At 42.1% G+C, this 20,902-nt stretch overlaps 1 protein-coding gene across 3 annotated transcripts; it reads left to right on the forward strand.

The window, feature by feature from the left end:
- The first annotated feature begins 9,801 nt into the window (after positions 1 to 9,801).
- LOC310997265 (MSL complex subunit 3-like) lies at positions 9,802 to 18,174 on the forward strand. Of its 3 annotated transcripts, none has more exons than XM_083986941.1 (14): positions 9,802 to 10,035; positions 11,275 to 11,357; positions 11,520 to 11,615; positions 11,898 to 11,992; positions 12,077 to 12,174; positions 12,458 to 12,586; positions 12,784 to 12,941; positions 13,121 to 13,279; positions 13,398 to 13,633; positions 13,743 to 13,832; positions 14,184 to 14,293; positions 14,639 to 14,738; positions 14,854 to 14,938; positions 17,717 to 18,174. In XM_083986941.1, the coding sequence occupies exons 1-14, from the start codon at positions 9,937 to 9,939 to the stop codon at positions 17,814 to 17,816; spliced, it is 1,638 nt and encodes a 545-aa protein (XP_083843067.1). In that variant the 5' UTR covers positions 9,802 to 9,936; the 3' UTR covers positions 17,817 to 18,174. The 3 variants fall into 3 exon arrangements, with proteins under 3 accessions (XP_083843067.1, XP_083843068.1, XP_083843069.1); XM_083986943.1 differs by lacking the exon at positions 9,802 to 10,035 and adding an exon at positions 10,084 to 10,238; XM_083986942.1 differs by lacking the exon at positions 13,743 to 13,832 and having other exon boundaries at positions 13,398 to 13,645.
- Positions 18,175 to 20,902: the final 2,728 nt, after the last annotated feature.

Raw genomic sequence — 20,902 nt, forward strand, 5'->3', positions numbered from 1 at the left:
TAATAAAGTTAAGCAATGGCATGTTGGTAAAATGCCTCTCTCTCTCTCTCTCTATATATATATATATATATATATATATATATATATATATAAAAAAATGTTTCTACTGAGGGTATATATGTCACTCCCATTGAAAGCAGACAATAGCATGGTCAGCAGAGCTGGTCTGTGAGTGGGTTGTTTGCCACGTGAAAATAACCAGGCCCATTAAACTTAATAAGGACCATAATCAAACTACAAACCCCTTACAGACCCATGTACACAAATCCAGAGCTGCTCCCAGGAGGAGGAACTGAACAAGAACATGTGGCCATGAGCAGCAGTGTTCCGCAGCAAGAAACGACAGGTTCAGTGTTTCTGAAGGACATCTTAGCACGCTCTATTAAAACTGTTGATTTAGCAGGAAATGGCTTCAAAGTTGAATCAGTCATGCGGGAAAAAAAAGAAAGAAAGAAAAAGAAAACCCACCTCCAAATAATAATAAACACTGACTGCAGCCCTTCAACTGGACAAAGCCAGACAAGTGACAACCATGAACAGGTTCAAATCAGTAACTACTGCTGAGCGCCAGGAACATTCACCTGTGTTCCATCACAGTTTCAGTGTTTTGACAGAGGCTCTTGCAACAGCGTGATGACATCCTATATTCAACTCCTTGATCTACATCATGGTCCACTTGCTCTGCACTCTTGCTACAGTGATACTGTGTAAAAAATGTTTTAAAAAAGACTGTGAATCTTGGCTGAACTACCCAAAGAATATTGTATTGTATTTACTTTTAATGTGCATTTTGGTGTGAGCATTCCACAGATGTCGAACCATCACGGTCTGTGTCCTCCAACACCGTCTCCTCACTTTGAGAGAACGTAGGGAGGAAATCAGGGAGGAAAGGCAGAATGGATCACAGCTCAGTTCACAAGTTCACGCTTCTCTGTTTCCTAAAACACGTCCAAAAGAAAATATAGAGAAACAGGCTTCTTGCATAACTGCATTTTACACATACACTGTCAGCTGCTGATAAATTGATTTGTGTATGTTTTTTTTTGTTTTGTGTTTAGGTTTGATTTTCTGGAGCTGATGAACGTATGGTTGGATTTGCCTCATTGTTGGGAGGCTGTGATTGTGAAAACCTGAGAGAGATCATGTTTTCTTGAAGTGCAACACCAGTAAGTACAAGTGTTTATAGTGTATGCGCAGCTCGTTTTGTGCCAGTGACTGTTGGCTTTGGTTTTAGGCTAAATCTGCATAGCTTGATGACCATGGGCAGGCTCAGAGTGCTGACAGCAAATGCATGATTGCTTTTAGCCAACAGTCTGGAATACCAGAGGGGTTGTGCACGGTACAATCCAAACACCCCCCAAATCCTTCCAAACTGTTAACAAAAACGAAAAGATGCTAAATCTGTTCTCCTGCTTTGATTAGAGGCTCAATTTCATCCCAGTGCTCAACTAAAGGTATTTGTTATTATTATTATAAACATTTCAATGTGAACCACTCTGGATAAAAGGGAAAAAAGCGCAACTTGTATGGTTCACAGCATAAACAATGGCAAACATGTGTAGCACTTGAACTGCTGCAGAAAGCATGGAGGCTGACCGAGGTTGCCTGATTCCTGGTAAATTAAACATCAGCTGCGATTTTTAACAACAGCAGTAAACTTGCAACACAAATAGTTTTTTTTTTTTCAAATGGATATTTCACAAACCATGTGGGGGATTCTACTGAAATGATCACAGTAATGTTACCATGTAGCCAACAAACTATCTGAAAGTGATTCAAGCAGCTAATGACGGTCCCAGTTAGAGGCTCACCAGACTCATCAGGATACATCCTCTGGAAACCATGAATGTGCAAAACTTCTTTGTGGCAGTCCATCCATACGTGTCGAGGTATTTTTAGGCTCAAGTCAAAATTGTGACCTATGGGGATTCATTCTCTGGGCTCTTGAATGTCTTAGCAAAATATTAAATAGTTGTTTAGATATTTTAGTCTGACCCAAAGTGGTGGACCAACTGATTGCTCTACAGAGGCATGGTGCTAGCAAGACTAAAAAAACACGTAGGCCTACTGCATGATCCTAAGTAAGCAAACAGTTGACTGTTTCTCAAAGTGGGTTTCCTCTAGTTCTTCTCTCAGTTCTTCTGAGTACTCCAATGTGGTTCACTGATGATACATTCAAGATAAATCAACAAGGGGGTATTTAGAGAGTGGTAACAAATGCATGCAAGGAAGTGTAATTCTAAATGTTAGTGTTTTAAATGAAGACACACATCAAGTAATGACGCTTCACTAAACAGTGAAGTTCTGTGTTTTTCCTTCACGTTGCATGCTTTTTCCAGAGAGATGTTGATTCAAAATGAAGTTTTTATGTCTCTAAAAATCACAAACAAGCCGATGTTTGTATTTGTAGCTGCTTTAGAATTCATGCAACAATTCTCAGAAGAGCACAATAGTTCAAAATCACAATCTTTCAAGTTCCCAGATGTAAAAAACATGGTTCAGTTATATAATGAACAGAAAACATGGATTTTCATCATAGGTATCAGTAAAACATCCAAAACAGACACTAAAAGCATCTCAGTAACCTTTAAATAGCATCGTTTTTTTATTGATATACTAGATTTGATTATTTATGAGGCTGAGGAAAAACCTATGTGCTGTAATTTTAGTTTCTCCCCTCTAAGATCCACTATCAGAAGACAAGACTCTGACCTGAAAGAACCACTGCGAAATCACTAGAAATCATCTGGAATAGATCATTTAGTTCTTTTTTTGCAGTGGTGGAAACAAGATTTTTTTTGTCAAGTCTACTTTGTAAAGTATTAAGTGGATCTAAAAATAGATGATTCTATGTCAACATTCTGGCGCCCCATAAACAACCAGCTTTAAATTAGACGGCCATTGTTTCCTCCACGAGTCTTTGTGCATGTGCGCTGCCTGTGTATGTGTGTATATGCTTGAGTGATGTGTGAAAGGCAGAAACAGTGTGTATAGTGAGGGCAGATTAAGATTTAAGCATACAGCTTTCCAGTAAAAACCTACGCTGCTGTTTTGCAAGACTAGAATGTTGATAAGACGTCTAACTTTAGGATCAATCACTTCACAAGAAGAGCGGCTTCCAGTCACTCAGCCCTCCTACTGTAATAACACACAGCTCCATTTCTGATGATTTTTTCTGCGTCATGGTTCTTTCAACATCAACAACCTGGCCACGGAAAGACAAAAAAGGTTATTAAGCAATCACGGCCAATAAAACTGTCATGTGTTGCTTTTTGTGTAAACCATTACATCTCCACTCTGTCTCTCTCTGCTGCACGTCTCCCTCCTTAAAAAGGCATAGCACGAGACATCTCCGCACAGGTTGCTCTACACACACGCACACTCACCCTCCACAGAACTCACTTCACAACTTAAAAGTGAACAGGAGTCTGGACTTGCACCCATATTTCAAGTCTGTGTTTTGACAATAATTTCTGTACTTAATGAACCTGGGAGCAAAACGTATTCTTAAATGAGTTGGAAACTATATCTAAATTGCATTACATGCTCCTCCATGATATGAATTATCATTCATTTAAAGAGACACTAATGTATTGTGGGAAATGTAACAACTAATGTTTTTGTGGTTTGACCCATACGGAGAACTAAAAGTCAGGATACCGCGACCTCTGCTGCTTTGATCAGCCTCTCTCACTCTCACTCTCACTCTCTTTTTAGAAAATAGTATAGAATAGAATAGAAACTTTATTTGTCTGACACTAAAGGGTAACAGAAATGTATCTTTGAAGGGGCTCAACATCACTTTTACACACCCACTCACACACAAGACATACACACAAAAGAAACATGAATACTGAATCATTTCAACCCCATCTTTTAGTGTGAAATTATCATTAGATGGTAATGTAGCTGGAGACTGGGACACTTTTTCTTGCAATAAAAAAGAGCAAAAATATTAGGCTATGTACTGTAAACTGAACAATTGTAAAAGAAGTAGAGCAAAGTGGAAGCAGGGCATGTGCACAATGCACTGGAAAGTATCAAAATGTCAGTATCAGGTGTCAATCATATTTTCAGAATGGAAAACACACATTCCCAGTGTTGACAAATGTAAACTGGATGTGAGTGAACACTTGTTGCTTTGCTGTCTCTTGTTTCTTGGGCAAAGTCAGACACTTCTTTTCTTTCTTTCATCACATCTGACAGACAGAGTGTGCTCCTGACTGGCTCCTGTTCATAACTCTGGAACTGAACTGAACATGCATGTTCAATTTGCATTTGCAAAGAAAAGTTGCATTGCAGCTAAATCAGTCTGCCACGTTGAGTGCATAACTAATGTAAAGTTTACACTCCATTTCAGGGTTTTACTTCACACCCTAAAGTGTGTGAAACATCCCAGAGGACGAGCAACACATCTTGGCTCGGTATTTTTACAAACACCCTGAGGTGTAATAAGTCAGTGCTCCACATTGTACTAATGACTCCAAACTGATGGCCTCATGTTATCCTCAGTGGGCCGTGGCAGGAGAGGAGGGTGGGTGGGAGGGAGGGAGCGAGCAGCATGGAAAATAGAGCCACAGTGATGGGAAACTCTGCAGAACGAGAGCTTCTCAACAACTCCGAGTTCAAGAGAAGAAGGAAATGTGTTGGTGTGTGTGTGTGAGTGTGTGAGAAAGAAGTACAGAGGCGCAGAGCAGCAGAGAGAGTCAAGCTGGAGCTGTTCTTTGTGATAGGAAATGATGGGAGCGCTGTTTGAGGGCTGCTGGGTTTGACCCTGTGACCGTGAGAACCCATGTGTCCATAAGACCTTCACATCAGCACACACACACACATGCACGCTCTTGCACATGGACACACATACAGTTGTGGAGCAAGACAAGCAAAACACATGTCATCCAAGGCGGAGAAAGAGAGAGTGGGTCCAGAAAACAAGCTGGAAAATTATCATACCTTTCCACCACTGCATGTGGACTTGTGCCAACTATGCAGCCTATAAAGCCCCCCCTCCTGCTAAAAATAAGTTGCCCAAGTATGTTTTGGTAAGGATTTCATACGCTACCTTCCCCTTATTCACACTCAATTTGAATTCTGTATGAAGACAAAAGCCCAACCAGCCTCATGACCCCAACAGTAGGAGGGGAAGAAAGGGATTGAGAGGGAAAAACTATCTGTGCACTTCATTGCACCTTTTGTTGGAAAGGTTTAATCCTCAGAAGCTCCATAAGAGCTGCTTTAGCCTTCCTTCCCACAAGCCCCTCTGTGTAAGGTGTGACTCTCACAAGGGCTGGGAACACAGCAACTGCCAGCCACAAAATAATCCAGGTGGGAGAGGTGGTAGCCGTGCTGCCCACAACCCCTTCCCTTCCCCGAGTCAATTCCCCACATGCCCCTGGGCAACACAACTGCTCTAGTTGTAGGCTGCGGTGCACTGGTTTAATACTGGACAGCTTCCAGGTGCAGATGTCAGAGTCAGGTCAACACTCCCCTCTTCAATACCCATAAATCTTCCAGTCGGGCACCAACAGCTCAAGTCATGCTGTCTGACTGGCTTTTAAGCTGCACAGACAAGTTTCAGAGCCCAAGAATCAAAGTGTGTAGAGTCTGGCGGTTCTGACAGAGATGTTCAGCAGATGTGTCTCCTGGCAGACAGCGGCTTTGACTTCTAGTAGCAAAAATAAACAATGTGCGAAGGCTGTTGATTGCTTCTTCTCATCATCCCAAGAAGTGCTACATATAGGCCTACACTTAAGAGGCTGGCAGATTTGGAGACATAAATTATGTTAATCAACTTTTCCAGCCGTTCGGTGCTGTATGTTTGCACAGTGAGCAATGTGCACGAAGAAACAGAGGAAAACACGTGGGTTTATCTATGGTTGTTTGTCAAATGTATCATTTCACTCAACACAAGCTGGGCCAGAGGGGAAAAAATAAGTTTACCTCTGATTTCCACACAACGTAGGCGTGAGAGCTGGACGGCTGCACCTTCCTCTGTAGCCACCTCCGCGGGGAGAACAGCGTACCGGTGCTCCCGGTCGGCGCAGCGCCGGGTCCCCTCACCAGAAACGGTAAATCCCCGGCGGTATTCCTTTTGGCACACTTCACTGTGTCATAGTCAAAGTGGAAGTTGGAGGACGGAGAAACGTCCAGTGGTATGGAAGGAGAGGAGAGGGACGGGGTTATGGGCTCCTTCAGCGTCGGGATCTTGGTGCGTAAAGCCGGTTTGGCAGCAACGCGCTCCGGAGACGCACCTGCGTCCGCGCCAGCCGCTCCAGAAGGCAGAGCCCTGCATGCTCCCTCGATGCCGGTGCTACAGTGTCTTATGATAGCGGGGTCCAGGCTGCGGGTCTGGCGTAGCCTCCGTTTGATTATGGCTTTGGAGGCAGGAGAGGAGCAGGAGAAGACGCTGTTGAGAAGTCCTTGAGAGGCAGACATGTCTCCTGGTTTTGGGTCTCACATCAGCGCTGCCCGGTGCCTCTCTCTAAAATTCTCCAACTACAATACAGGAATTTGTTGTTGCTCCATCAAAAGGAAGATCCGCGTAGAAGCTGGTAAAGAGCTGGAATGTGCTGCATTTGGCTGCAGACGCTGCGCACTGTGGAGAGGGGAGCGAGTCAAATCTTCTTTCCCTCTGCTGTGATCTTCTGCACGTTGGTCATTGACAAACTGGAGTGCAGGGAGAGCAGTGTGAAAGTGTACGTGCATGAGTGTGGGAGGTCGTTCAGAGCGCTTGAGATGAATACTTGCATATTGTAATTTTACAGAACATCCAACTTCAGAGTAAAAATAATAAATTGTTAAGAACTTTTTTGTTTTGTTTTCCAACTCTTTGCATAAAAAGTCAACTTTAGGCCTCCATTGTGCTTCATTTTCTTTATCATTAAAATGTAAATTACTTCCGAATGAGATGTGGGTTAAAAAATTGTCTCATCCACCAAATTCCGTTTAGAAAAACATCATTTCATTTTGCATCTTACACTTTGACCACTAACTTTGTTTCCTGCTGCCTCAACAGTTGACGATGTGGAGTAAGATGAGTTTTTGTAATGAAGCAGCTCATGCTCATGGGGGTAATTAGACAAGTAGCCTGTCACAATAATTAGACGGGCAGAAGGTCATTCTTATACAGACAGACATGATTTAGCCTGGGATGAAAATAGGCATATTAATCCTTGTCTCCCATTAATCCTCGCTGTCTGGGAATAATAGGCCTATCAGTGAACCCTACTGTGTGCTATTATTAGCTAAACAATAAGTGAGCCGTAGGATTAATGGCCAGGGCCTCCCTTCATACACATGTGTAAGAGGCCGACATAGTGCCAGACATTTGTTGACACAGATGCTTGTAGAATATCTCAGTAATTTCAGTGTGTTAATAGAGCTGTGTGCTGTGTGAGTGTGTGCATTTGTTTAAAGTGTGTGAGAAAGACATAGAGGAAGAGAGAGAGAGAGAGAGGGTGTGTATGTGTGGCCTAGTGTGTGAAAGTATGGGAAAAATGAGAGGAGACAGCAGGAGTCTGGAGAGGAGGGTGCCGGCCGGCTGATAAAGGAGCTTATGAAGCTGCACCGCATGACACACTCACACACATACACACAACACAGCATGACATGACACTGATAACAGCTGAGATAGATTTGACACTTCTAAAAACAGTCTGCAGGGGGAAACGAATGAGACACTGACTGAGTGAAAACACAGAAGCAGGAATTATAGATGAAAACATGGTGTTTTGCATTAGATTGTAAAAAGGTTTATGGAGAGAGGCCAACACTTGAGGCGTTATTGCCCACTACTCCTACTTGGGTGAAAAGCCAAAAACAACAGTAATATGGGGAAAGGGTGCATTATTTAAAAGGATATTAAACAGATGCATTCCCATATCTCATGGGAATAGAAAGTATAGACCCCCGCAGCATCCACGACTTTTTCACTCTGCTGTCCTCAAGTTCTTCATCAAATGTTGAAGACAATCAAGTTCTCCTGTTACTGATGTGCAACCATGGAATACATTTAACAAGAAACAGTGATCATTTGACGTGACTGTCAAAATACATCGGACACGGTCAGGGTTGAAGGGAAGGAGAGTAAATCAACAGGGCTACACTTCAGCCAGTCATGTTCAGTATTATATACACACTGTCCATATTTGGTATACAATAGCATGGCCTGAAACCATTTTAAGCAAAATGAGTCTAGATTCAGCCACAGCTGCAGAGACATGGTTTCCTGTGCTGGGGATCAGTGTAGCCTACATTTCATTGTCCAAGGCTGTTTCACATAGATGGGAATAAAAAGGTTACAAGGTCAGAAACAAAAAGACTCAAATTACTGGTATGAAATGTGAAACAATGAGCCAGTGATACAGGGTCTATTTTTACCTAAACATTTAACATTATTTATAGAAAGAGGAAAGCGCCAAATTAGTCCTGATTTATACGCCTACAAATGATTAATCTGACTTTTTTTTTTTTTTTTTTTTACATGATTAAAGAGATTGGAGAAATAATTGAATATGCTTACACACACACACTCTTGTACCCTGGAGCTATGTATCTATCTGACCAAAGATTTCACGTGTTCCCGGCTGCTCATGTAAACATCCCCATACTGTAGTATATTTTAAGAGATGCCATATTGTTCCAGTAGAGAAAGATTAGATTATTCAGACATGGTGAATTTTCTTATTCTGCAATTTGCCTCAAGGTAAAAGCTCTTACTCAAAACTGTGAATACCAAAACAACATGTTTTGCTCCTGCAAAGGTATGAGATGTACGATACCCAGCAGGTTGCTAAATTTATACGCAGACTTAATTTCAGAATATGATCTGCATGGTTGTAGTTGGTACTATTCACAGTGGAGCAATAGGCCTATATTGCCCAGATCGTAATCATTTACATGTCATGGATCACAAAACAGATGCAGATGGTTTTCCTGAGATCTTATATCATGGACCTTTGCATTGCATGGTTTATTTTGGGTAGCTATGTTTAAATTTGGGATGAATACAGATGAAGTACATTAAAAACTATGTCACATGACAAATGGGTAACACATGGAGCCATGTAAAGAGATGGGGGTCCTTTCACATCAGTTTGAGAACCTAATCCCTAACTTTAATGTTACTGATAAGATGCACATGATCCATGCATACATACATTATTGTCAGTGCACGTTACCTAGTATTACATGATGCTTATGTGTAGCCTGCACATAGAAATTGAAGCTAATTAAACACATGGATCAGGAACAGTTCGGTTCTGATTACACAGATGTTTAGTTGGACGAGTGAGTCTGATGTCGACCTTTTCTGCTCACATACTGACATCTACTGGCCAGAGCTTAAAACTGCACTACTAGTACGGTGTCCATGAGAGATCATTTGAACCTAATAAATCGCATTTATGTGTTGCCTTCACTGATGCGGCAATTGTGGGGAATTGGTGTGCTGTTGTGATGCATTTCTTTAGCAAAACACCTACTTCAGAGGTAGTCAACACTATCCCCATATCCTTGCTACTAAACTGCAGCATCCTCGACTTTCTTTTTCACGCTTTAAATACAGTTTTGATTATGCTTTTACAATATGAAAATCAAAATGTTGAAACTGTGATAATTCATTAAATCCTCCTACATATGTGTGATACTCAGTTTAAAGCTTGGTTGTGTGATGCTTTTACAGTCTGTGTAAAAAATAACAACAAAACAAAACATGTAGCCTATCCTACACCCCTGTTACAACAACGCGCCCGTAGAACTGGAAATTACGAGTAGTCAGTGAAGGCAGCTTCATTCGTCCCACAACAGCGCCATCCTTCCTTCGCTCTGGATTTGGTTGGAGACCCTCACGGGAAAAAAAACAGTGTTTGGCAGGGAAAGGGTTAAGGAGTTTATAGGGTCCAGATCGATGCCTCCTCTCCCACACGTCGCCATGAACAAATGAATTCGCGGGGAATTAAATATCAATTTCACAAAGGAGAAAGAGTCCTGTGCTTTGAACCCGACCCCACCAAGGCTAAAGTGTTGTATGACGCTAAGGTAACGTTTTAATGCAAGTTAACGCAGCCTTTCGATGTTCGTGAAGAAGCCTTAAAGGAACAATTCATAGAAGAAAAAACGGGGTTGTTTCTGTGAGGATGATATAAATAAGTCGACTGTGGAGGCCACCGAGGCCTCAGGAGGAAAGCAAGAGCTGTGAATGTGATGCTAACACGGTTGCGGTTTCCTAACTTGTTTTCCGGGTGCGTTTGATTGCACGTCTGCTTTTTTTCTTTTTAAACGCATAAGTAAAAACACAAGTTACTCCTGTAATGTTTGGTAGCTGCTCTTGTTCATTTCAATGGAAGTTATTGAGCTACGCATTACTGCTAATGTTGCAACTAATGCATGCATTAATGTTCTTGCAAATGTTAGTGATATTTTATCAAACAGTGAAGTTACAGCCGAGAGTTATCACCCAATGCAGTTGAATGGCAACACTTGATAAACAAACGCACCGCTAACTCAGCCCACACACACACAGCATTGTAATGCACTAAAAATAAAGCCGCCTAGCTATGTTATTACTCCTACATTCTGTTATAGAGGGAAATATTGCTTTGTTTTAAGGAGACGACGATGCTCCAGACGAGTTTGAGTAATATTTACGTGTATTAGCCGCTAGTTAGCAACTGGCTAATGCTAGCACAGGGCAATAAAGGTTACAGCCTGGCTTTAGCTGACCATGGCTAGCATACTACTGCAGTTTGACACTATGTTTGTGAGTTACGTTGATTTTAAAAGCTCCCGCTGTTTTATTTGGGAAACAATATCAAAAAATAAATACAAATGTACCTTTCGTAAGTCCTGCGTTAAATTGCAATCTGTAGCTTATTAGTAAACATGTAAATGCATCATTTTAGCTTTTGTAGCTATTCTTTTTCATGGTAAATAAATGACGCAGTATTATGTAGTTTATGTTAAATATAATATTGAGATCATGTTAAAATTGTCTTTTTTGTTTACACTTAACATATATTCTTAAATATAAAATATTGTTTTGCAAAAGCATGGCGGAAAAAAAGGGGGGAACAATGTACAAGATGCCCTTTTGAAATATGAAGGAGCTGAAAGTTTTCAGAGTCATAAAATGGAAATACTCATCCTCAACAAATTATAGTCAAGTGAAATGCATGTATAACTTTACTGTACATCTCACCACTGCTGGTTTAAATGTTCTGTCCTTCAAAGCTCAGAAGCGTCAAGTAAGATCATACTTGTTGTGTCTTTACCCTCCAGGTCCTTGATGTCTTAATAGGTACAGATGAACATGGAAGACGAATCCCAAAGTACCTGATTCACTTCAACGGTTGGAACAGAAGGTGACATTGAATTGCAAATTTAAATTTGTCCTACTCATTACAGTGTTTATCTTTGCAAACTTCCATGTTCAATGACCTGTGTAATGATGTAGCTTCAAGCTACTATTGTCTATAATCATGTAGTCTTTTCTTTCTGTTTTTTTCACGTCTGTGTTTGTGTAGCTGGGATCGTTGGGCTGCAGAAGACCATGTCCTGAGGGACACTGAGGAAAATCGAAAATTGCAGCGTAAACTGGCTCGTAAAGCTCTAGGTCGCATGTAAGTTATTTTAATCATCCAAATTTTGTGTATTATCAAAAATACACAACATTGAAACCACCTCACTCCTACGAATTGAGGCCAGCACCTGTTCTTAGATTCCACCACAAGGTAAACAGACTATAGAAAACTTTGTTTTTAGGGATTTCAGACAGAGCAGTGTAAGCTAGTCTCTGGCTCGTATCCACAAGTTCTGAATTTTTCCCTTTTTACATATTTTTCATACCTACAGACAAGTGTGATACAGATGGTCTGTGTTTTGTTTCTTCTCCTTTGTGCTAGGAAGAGAAAGGGATGGGCGAAGCGTCGTCGCCGTCAGTCTGGTACTAAATCTTCTCTGAAGACTCTCCCCAAGGAGGACGACAGTGATGACGCATGTGAGAAATCACGCTCTGTCTCTGTCTTTTGCTCCCAGTGTCCCTCGGTAAACAAATTAATCCATCTGCATTTTCTGTCTCTAGGTTTGATTTCGTCTTCAGAGAGCAGTGACGTGGACGATTCTGACCCTGAATCTTCGAATAGTGGGGACAGCACATTCTCTGAGGATATCAACAAAATGGTGAGGTGGAGCAGTTTAGTTCAGTCTGTATCTCTGAAAAAACACACCAAAACTGACACTTAAGTTGATCCCATCATCAATATCAACTGGGAGTGTGTCCAGTCCAAAAGAACCTTTTCCCCCTCCCCTTCATATTATGTCCACTGTCTCATTGTACACCTGTGGTATTGAAGGTCTGCAGCGTCATCATGTCAAACCTTCTGTGCAAATAGATAGATAGACACTTTGTACTTGTAGTTGGTACTGACCATGTTTCTGATGCTTTATGTCGTGGTTGTTTCAGAGGGTTGAACCAGACGTTAATGTTAAGAGGGAATGTGAGGAGAAGATCGTCCATGTTGACATTAGCATCCCTGATGTCCTGAAGAAGAAACTGGAGGATGACTGTTTCTACATCAACAAGAGGAAAAAGGTACATGCTGCAGATAATAAGCATCATGTAGCAATTTGAAATTTGTCTATAGTATCGCAGATTATTTTTATTTCATATGGATTCTTCTGATCTGGATCTGTTCCCAAGACTAAACTATAAATTCAGGAAAACACTTAGGTTTCAATAGCTTGACCTTAACTTTATTACATTGTCATTCCTTTTTTTTCCCCTTCTAGCTGGTGATGGTCCCCTGTCAGACGAATGTGGTGCACATCCTGGAGTCCTACGTCAAACACTTTGCCTTCAACAAAGCATTCATGGCTAATGAGAGGTACCGGCGGCAGCAGAGTACGACACAGAGCAGCAGCCCACAGCCAATCCCGCCGGAGAGGAGGTGAGAAACAGAAACAGATGTACACATCGGTTATCAATAAAAGATAAAATGTTGATTCAGGCATTATTGGAATATCTTTTTTTTCTCTCTCCCAATATTTGTATTGTGATGGTTATTATATTTATATCATTGAGTTGCATATTATTATTAATAACGCTCAATTCTCCCAACATTGTAAGTGAGGAGCTGTGTAAGGAGATGGTTGACGGCTTGAGGATCACATTTGACTTCACCTTACCCATGATCCTCCTCTACCCCTGTGAACAAGCTCAGTTCAAGAAGGTCAGCTCTTCCAGGCTCTTTCTAGCCATGAATGAAAGCTCCCCCTGCTCCAGCAAGTAAGTGTGCCGTCATGAGAGATAACAGATAACAGGTGCCACTGTTAGCTTGTGATGCACCACATTTGGTCACTGTGCTCTTCCATTGAGCTCTAACGGTTTTTATTTGTCTCTGAAGCGCCCAACGAGAGCGCAGCCCCAGCCCGTTGGGACACAACCCCCCTACTCCTCAGTCCACAGACAGCCAGCCGGCACTGAGCGACATCTCTGCCACCACGCCCACTGCACCAGCCCCCACCCCGAAGCGCCGGCGCCACCCTGACATGGACTGTATCTCATACCAGTCCCAGTCTCTCCGACGCTCCACCAGGAACACATCTGGAGGTGACAAGCCGGCTGAGGGAAGCAGTGGAGGTAACTCACTAAGTAAAGGAACTTGATCTCTTGTTGTGTGATTTATTATGATCTTTAAGGGGCATATACTGTTGCACTGGTTACATGTGAGCTGTATGTGATGAACTAGGCGGAGGCAGTGCTACAGCGTCCCCGCAGCTCAAACGGCGTTTGGTCGACACTTCATCCCAGCCCAAGTTCTTCCTAAACCTCGACAGAAGTAAGCCGCCCCTCCCTTCAAAACATGACACAGCAGTTTGTCTGTTTAGAAACAGTAAACAACTGTCTTAACGTGACATTACAGCAACCCCATCTATGGACTTGTCCTGTGTGTAATAGCCAATTTTCCCCAGTAGATGGTGCCATCCTGCTTCTTTTTTCCGTCCCTTCAGTACTTTAGAAGTATACTCCCCTAAAAGCACACTGGAAGTCTTCAAACTCTTTGTTCCCTGTGTTAATTTTGCTGTCATTTGTTTACCTTGTTAATCATTCTCCTGCAGCAATGAGCTACATCACCAGAAAGTTGTCATAAATGTTTTTTTTTTGTCATCTGGTCTTCCCCTCTACCCAGAAACCCCAGTGCACAGCGGCTCCTCTTCCCCGTTGCCCTCGACGCCGAGCAAAGAGCGAAGCGGGCCGTTCTATGGCCTGGAGAGCCGCAGAAACAATGAGCTTAATGAGGTGATGCAACTGTGTGTGCAGAGCGTACTAGTACCTGGAAGGGAAACAATGTCTTGCTCAAGGACACAAGGACAGTTATATAAGTAGGCTGCATCACTGCAGGGAGATTTACACATGTATGAATTGAAATGGTTTACACTCTGTCACCATATTTCATGTCATGTTCACATGGAATATTAGTCATAACCATCCACTGTTGTTAAGTCAGAACTGTGTATGGCATTTAGAAATAGTTGATGTTTCCTGTAGGAACTCTGTGATGTTTATATTTCCCAGTGTTAAAGGGAATATATCCAGTGCTCAGTGAAACCTGACCATATATTTTTTCTTTGCTCTGCTGACCAGGTCTTAAGCTGGAAGCTGACTCCTGAGAACTACCCTCTGAATGACCAGCCCCCTCCACCTTCCTATCTGTACGGCTCACAGCACCTCTTGCGGCTTTTTGGTTGGTGTCTGATCACGTCACTGTCATTAGTTCACTTGTTATATATGATTTAATTGGGGAGGTTTAGCTATGTGCAGCCTCCTTACACACTTCTGCTCACTGTCTGTTCTCATAGTGAAGCTTCCCGAGATCCTGGGAAAGATGCAAATCCCTGAGAGGAATCTCCGAGCACTGGTCAAACATCTGGAACTCTTTCTAAGGTAAGTGACGAGTACTTTTCTGCATTTGAGGCCAGTCTTGGAGGTAAATACGAATCCAGGGAGGGACAGAAACAGTGTAATGTTAAATCAGTAAAACAAACATTGTACAGGTTAAGTTTACCCACCCTGTAGAGATGTGGTAGAACTCACTCAGGCCATAAAAATTAAGTTTCTTCACAAAAACATTCAGGTATAAAAATGGAAATCTCACCCCATTCATAGTAAATGGATTGTGCAGTCAGGTGAACAGAAGCTCTGTGACATCAACTGTAATTTCCTCAGAGGATAAATCATTAAAAAGATATAGTGCCGCAAAGTATTAAAGGGACATTAAATGTGAGGCACTTTGAGTTAAAATGCAGCTCGCTAATATCCAGCACGGTTCGTTAACCGAGGTTTGACCTGCCTAAGCATTAAAGCTCAATTGCAACCGCCAGGGTTCTCTTTCATATGGAGGGCGAGGCAGAAGTGCAAGTTCAGAAGTGCACCCTTGACAAATACATTTTATGCCTTCTGCACTGTCTCCTAATGTACTGATGTCTGTATTTGTCTGCTTCACTATAACGGAGTGAAGGTGACAGATTAAAAGATGGAGGGCAGCAGTTTAATTCCTTAAAGGACAAAAATAGTGATTGTCTGAAAATCATTGATACACAAAAATAACCCAGCGACACGAAAAAACAAAAAAGGCAAGGGAGAGTGAGTAAATGAGAACATGGGAATGGAGGGGAGGAGGGGATGGAGTGAGAAAGAGCATGTGTTAGAGGGAGGGAGATGAGTGGGCGTTACACAAGCACGGGAGTCTAATCTTTAAATCCTCCCTAGCGATCTTCAGTTCAGCCGGTCCCAAACCTGGGGGGATTTAGGTCCTCTCATTCTCTAATCAAACACTTGCAGTGCTGCTCTCTGCCACCAAGCAGTGCTGTGGAGCAATGCCTGAATGCACCACGGAGCGGGAACAGGAACAAACCTGAGTCTGAGAGCCATAACTATCTCATGTTCACTACTCGACCAGAAACGTATATAAATAAATAAAGTGGAGCTTCATACTTGGTGCCACAAAAAATCTTCTGAAAATAGCTAGAGCTGGCATCCATATCGGTTTGTGGGAGGAGAGTGCTGTGCACTATGAAAGGATTACAGCATTCAACTTAGTATGTGATGCATCGACGTATCCAGATTTTCCTCACAGCAGGGTAAAAGGGCTCTTCAACAATGTTTTCAACAAGTGACCTTAACACCCTGTGCAAAATAAAATCAAGAGAGCGCCCTTTATTCCCCAGCATTAATAAATATGTATTTGAACCTCATCTTGGCACAACGTCTCATGCAATGTCATCAGTAGTGAGGGGGACATGAGTAGAGTCCTTTGATTCACTTCAGTGACACGGGACTGCAAATCACTGGTGTATCTCTTTCCATAGAGCGTTATTCTGCAGAATTGCAGAATTGGATGCAAAGAGTGAAGTGCTTAAAAGTAAATTACTTTTGCAGTTTCAATCTCCTCTGGAGCTCTGTGATGAACTATAAGTCGTTAAGACAGGATTGATAGTATTCAGTACAGGGAACACTCCCTTTTTTTTCTCCTCCCAGTGACTAATTAATATGTTCACTGTGTTGGAGACTCTGCAGGACACTGGACACAAACTAAAATGACTGTGTCTTTTGGGAAAGCCTTGATGCCTTTTGCTCTGAATTCAGCCTTGTGGCAGATTGTGCCGAGCGGGCAAAAACTGATTGATGTGGCGGAGACTGAAGTGCAGTGCATTCTGGGATTTGGCCACAGTTGATCTCTCACTCTCTCTTTCTCTGCAAGAATGATTATGATTAAGTGTGGGTGTGTGTGTGTACAAATGTGTACGCACACGTTATGCTGATTTACAATGTGTATGCCTAAAGCGGCTTGCCTTGTGTTATTACTGTTCTAACAGCAATAAAGATTAACACAAGCCTGAATTTCTGCCACCAAGGAGCCAAAAAATAATTCCTAGATTAATAAATATGTATTTAAACCTATTAATGCCTTGTAATGAATCTCTTTGAATGAGCTTTTGGTTTGTAGTGAAGAATTAGCTCACGTAAACTTCATTTCCTTACAGCATCTCTTGCTTATCATGAGTGAACTCACTCTGAGGGACTCCCATATTTCCTTTATTGTCCCATCAGGTTATCTTGTTTGATATTCGTTGTTAAAGCGTTCTTAAGTTCTCCTCTGATGAGGATAATTTGTTTGCATTGAGATTAGGAAGGCCGGTGGAGCTAAGATGAGATGGCAAGATTTAGAGGATTTGGCCGAGTAGCGGATACTAAGAAGATTCCGGATTAGTTTTCCCCGCTACTGATTAGATGGGAGGAGGGGGGTGATTTTTCACTCTTTCCCTCTCTGACTTTTGGTCTGTCATTCTCATGTTCTCAGTCTTTCTGCTATAGGGATTGGTTCTCTGGTGGGTAGTATATGGATGAGGGGGCTTTGTCTCTGACATGCACACCCACAGGCAGAGAGGGCAAGGGGTCTGGGATTTACGTGGAACGAGCCAGGGATATCTAGGAAAACCAGAAGTGAACTGGGATGTGACTTTTCCGTTGCCTCCCTGTTTATTGCTTTTTGTTTCATGTAAGCCCGTCGTGTTTGCGCCGTTTGTCATCTGAGCAACAGCTGATGTTGAATGTTTAATGCGAACAAAGAGGTGCTGAACGTCGTTGGCATCAAACCATCTCACTTGTTCACTCTCCTTCTCTTGTACTTCCTTTCCCCCACCCTCTCTCTCTCTCTCTCAGGTTTCTGGCAGAGTTCCACGAGGATTTTTTTCCTGAGTCTGCATATGTGTCAGCATCCGAGGCCCACTACAGCATGAAACAACCGAGGCCTGTGTACTGAAGGAGACACTGGCCATTGTTTCCTTCCTTGCTGCCTTTACACTGACCTATCCCTCCAGCTTGGCAAGACTGACCTGTCTGAGCTCATGTACAAAGGGATAATAGCAGTTTTCTCTGGAGTTTAGCTGCTTGTGCTTTCCTGGACGTCCCTGTCTTCTCCTCCGGCCTAACATAAATTTTCCTCCTATTGCCTTGCGGAACAAGTAGCTTCTCCCATGCCACTAACCCTCGCCTGTGCTCTGTTTGTGGTACTGTAGTGCATGTGAAGCCCACCCTATGACGCTTTGCCTCAGTGTACTGCTCTAAGGCATGTTGAGTGCTGTGTGTTACCTCATATTAGAAGTCTTAGGAGGCAGCTACTAATGAACTCCTTTCCCAAGGCTTCCTCATTGTCTGTCTGCTTTTTTTGTCACGTGGCCGACACCTTTTAGGACCAGAATAAAGCTGGCAATTTCTCTGGCTTGTCAGATATTATTGACTGGCCAGAACTGACATATGGAAGCAGACACAACCAGCTATTTGGCAAAGCCTTTTTTCCCTCCTGCTATCATTTTGCCACTCTTAATCACCACAGTTTTGGAATATTGTGGTGTGTCGGCCTGCCTAATAAACTCATTTTGGATGCTCCTTGGCACATTGTATGCTTTTTTGGAAGCCTTAATGTTGGGGCTTTCTGGTAGTGCTTCCCATGCAGTGCTGCCTCCTCTGGAAATGATTCCTCTAGCTACAGAAGGACGTGCTGCTCCTGTTGTGGACATGCTTTGCCGCTTTTGTTGAGCAACTCTAATTTGTGGACTTTCAAAGGGAGCATTGTTTCCCCTTCTCTAGGAATATATTTTTTGTATGATTACAGATTTTCAAATTTCTTGCTTTGTTTTGCTTTGGATGTTGTCCCATGCATGTCTGATGAATGTTTGAGCTTTTTATTTGCTTTTGTTTTGTCTGTCTGCCACTGTTGTCCCCCTTTCTAACAGGAAGGGTAGTTGCAATGGTGAAAGGTGAAAAAGACAATGTTGTGTAGACAGGTGCTGTGTGCAACATGCAACACCATGTGTTAATAAAGGTCAATCTTGCGCTGACCGTTTTGGACCAACTCAGTTGGTCCAATGGAGTTCATTGTCTACTCATGTAACAATGGCTGAAATGTGTGAAAAAGTTACTTTAATGTGATTTACACCACAACTCATTTAGGACATAAGCAGTGCTATAAATATTTGTAAATGCAACACCTCTAATTATTTTTGCTCACTTGTTATGACAGTGTGTAAATGTAAATACAGTACACATGTTAGATCAGTATATTTATTTTTTCACACACCACTGGTTCACTTTGTTGATTTGTTGTTTGTAAAAATACTTGACAAGACCCAATAATACACAACCACAACAAGCTTGTGTCAGCTGTTTCTTTAACAAACATATTTGTAGATAAAATGTCACAGACATTAGTTGATTGTAACACATTCACAGGTTTAATAAAGTGACGTTTCTATTTTTTTTTCATTACAACTGTTTTCTGTGAACTCAGTTTCCTTTTATCCTTATCGTCTCCATTGTGTTCAGACGATAATAAAATAAAAACTTTTTCTAAAACTTGTCAGCTTCTTTACAAACATAATACTCAGTAATGGTGTATACATATACTGTACTGCACTGGTCTTAAGTGTCAGTTTTTTAAACATGTAGTACAATCTTTAATACTTGCCCATTCCTGCACCTCCCATTGCTTTTTACTTTGCACTCTTAAGATATGGATATGTTTTTGTCACAATTTTGATCTACTGTCCTTGGCAGCGTGACTCCTCTGTTTGTGTTTCAACCACTTAAAAGCAATCTGTATTGAATCTAGTGGTTCTCATTCATATGATAACCGGACACTAGTCCGACACCACTCAAAGGTACAAAGTGCCAGAATGAGAGCCAAAGTGACAGCACAGATTTGTCACTGATGTATTAAGATAGTGCTGCTGTTGCCCTGGTGGTGAGCATTAGTGGACATGTTTAAATTTTTATATAGTCAATGTACCCGTGTCTGCTGAAGATGGATGGGAGTCTCCCACTGTTTGTTCTAAGCAGAGAATGATGATTTTGGCTGAGATAAGACTTCAAATTAGGTACTGTTGGAACAAACACCACAGTGCTGAGGAAGAGAAAGAAAAAGTTAGAGACTTTTTTTTTCTTGGAGTCGCAACTGACAAACCAATGAATGACAAACTATAATTCTGAAAACAAAAGTATTTACGAAGCTGAAGGCAACTGGACATCTTCAGCACTTAACAACTACAATGACCTTGATGACTGAGAACCTTCATGGACTTCTTGTGTGAAGTTACCTAAGTCAGACGTGTTGCGGGCCTGACTCTAAAATCAGCAAATATACATTAGTATGAGTCTGATTTATTAGCTCAGTCTCTGTTGCAATCTAAGCAAACACTTGTGCTAAGTTTCTTCTGTTCTTGCACACCTCCATAGTGGATCTGTACTGTCTGCAGAGATACAGTATGTTATAACGTCCATTTCCAGTGCACCTATGGGAGGCTGGCTAACCTGGCCTCCTCATATCAGGGCTCTAATGGGTTTTAGTGGTGAACCTTTATTGTATTTGGAGTGGGTCAGACTCCTTGTAATGAACCGCTTATCAGTGCAACCCAAGACGGCACTCTCTTCCCTGCTGCTATCATGTAACCACAGAAGCCACTGGTTCAAGCTTCTCCATGCATCTCAAATCGATTTCCCGTCCCGTGCCGTCTCTTTCCACTTACCACATGATTCAATCATTGAGTGGGGGGAAATGGGATGTAATGAGATGTGAGCTATCACCTCGTAAGTGCTGCTGCCCGCACCTTTCACCTGATTCCACTGCTTCTTTTGTTTGTGTTCACCCCTTCCATCTGAGGCAGGTGCAGTCCTATCTTTCCACCCCACTCTCCACGCTCCATGTCCCTGAGTCCCAGAGTGGTTTTCTTTTCCTGCTCTGACATCCATATCACCATCTCCTTTCTCTAATGCGCCCTGTGATTGGTCTTTTGTCTTTAATTTTTCTCCTCACTCCTCAGTACTTTGCTGAGACAAGAGAAAACGAGTAAG

Source organism: Trachurus trachurus (assembly GCF_905171665.1).
Source record: "Trachurus trachurus genome assembly, chromosome: 2".
Lineage (NCBI taxonomy): Eukaryota > Metazoa > Chordata > Actinopteri > Carangiformes > Carangidae > Trachurus > Trachurus trachurus.

What these genes read in the sequence shown, in the direction of transcription:
- LOC310997265 (XM_083986941.1), top strand. Translation starts at nt 9,937, where the DNA reads ATGAATTCGCGGGGAATTAAATATCAATTTCACAAAGGAGAAAGAGTC. An exon ending in AGCTCCCCCTGCTCCAGCAA is followed by an intron (nt 13,280 to 13,397) that starts GTAAGTGTGCCG and finishes TTGTCTCTGAAG; the next exon opens with CGCCCAACGAGAGCGCAGCC. An exon ending in CATCTGGAACTCTTTCTAAG is followed by an intron (nt 14,939 to 17,716) that starts GTAAGTGACGAG and finishes TCTCTCTCTCAG; the next exon opens with GTTTCTGGCAGAGTTCCACG.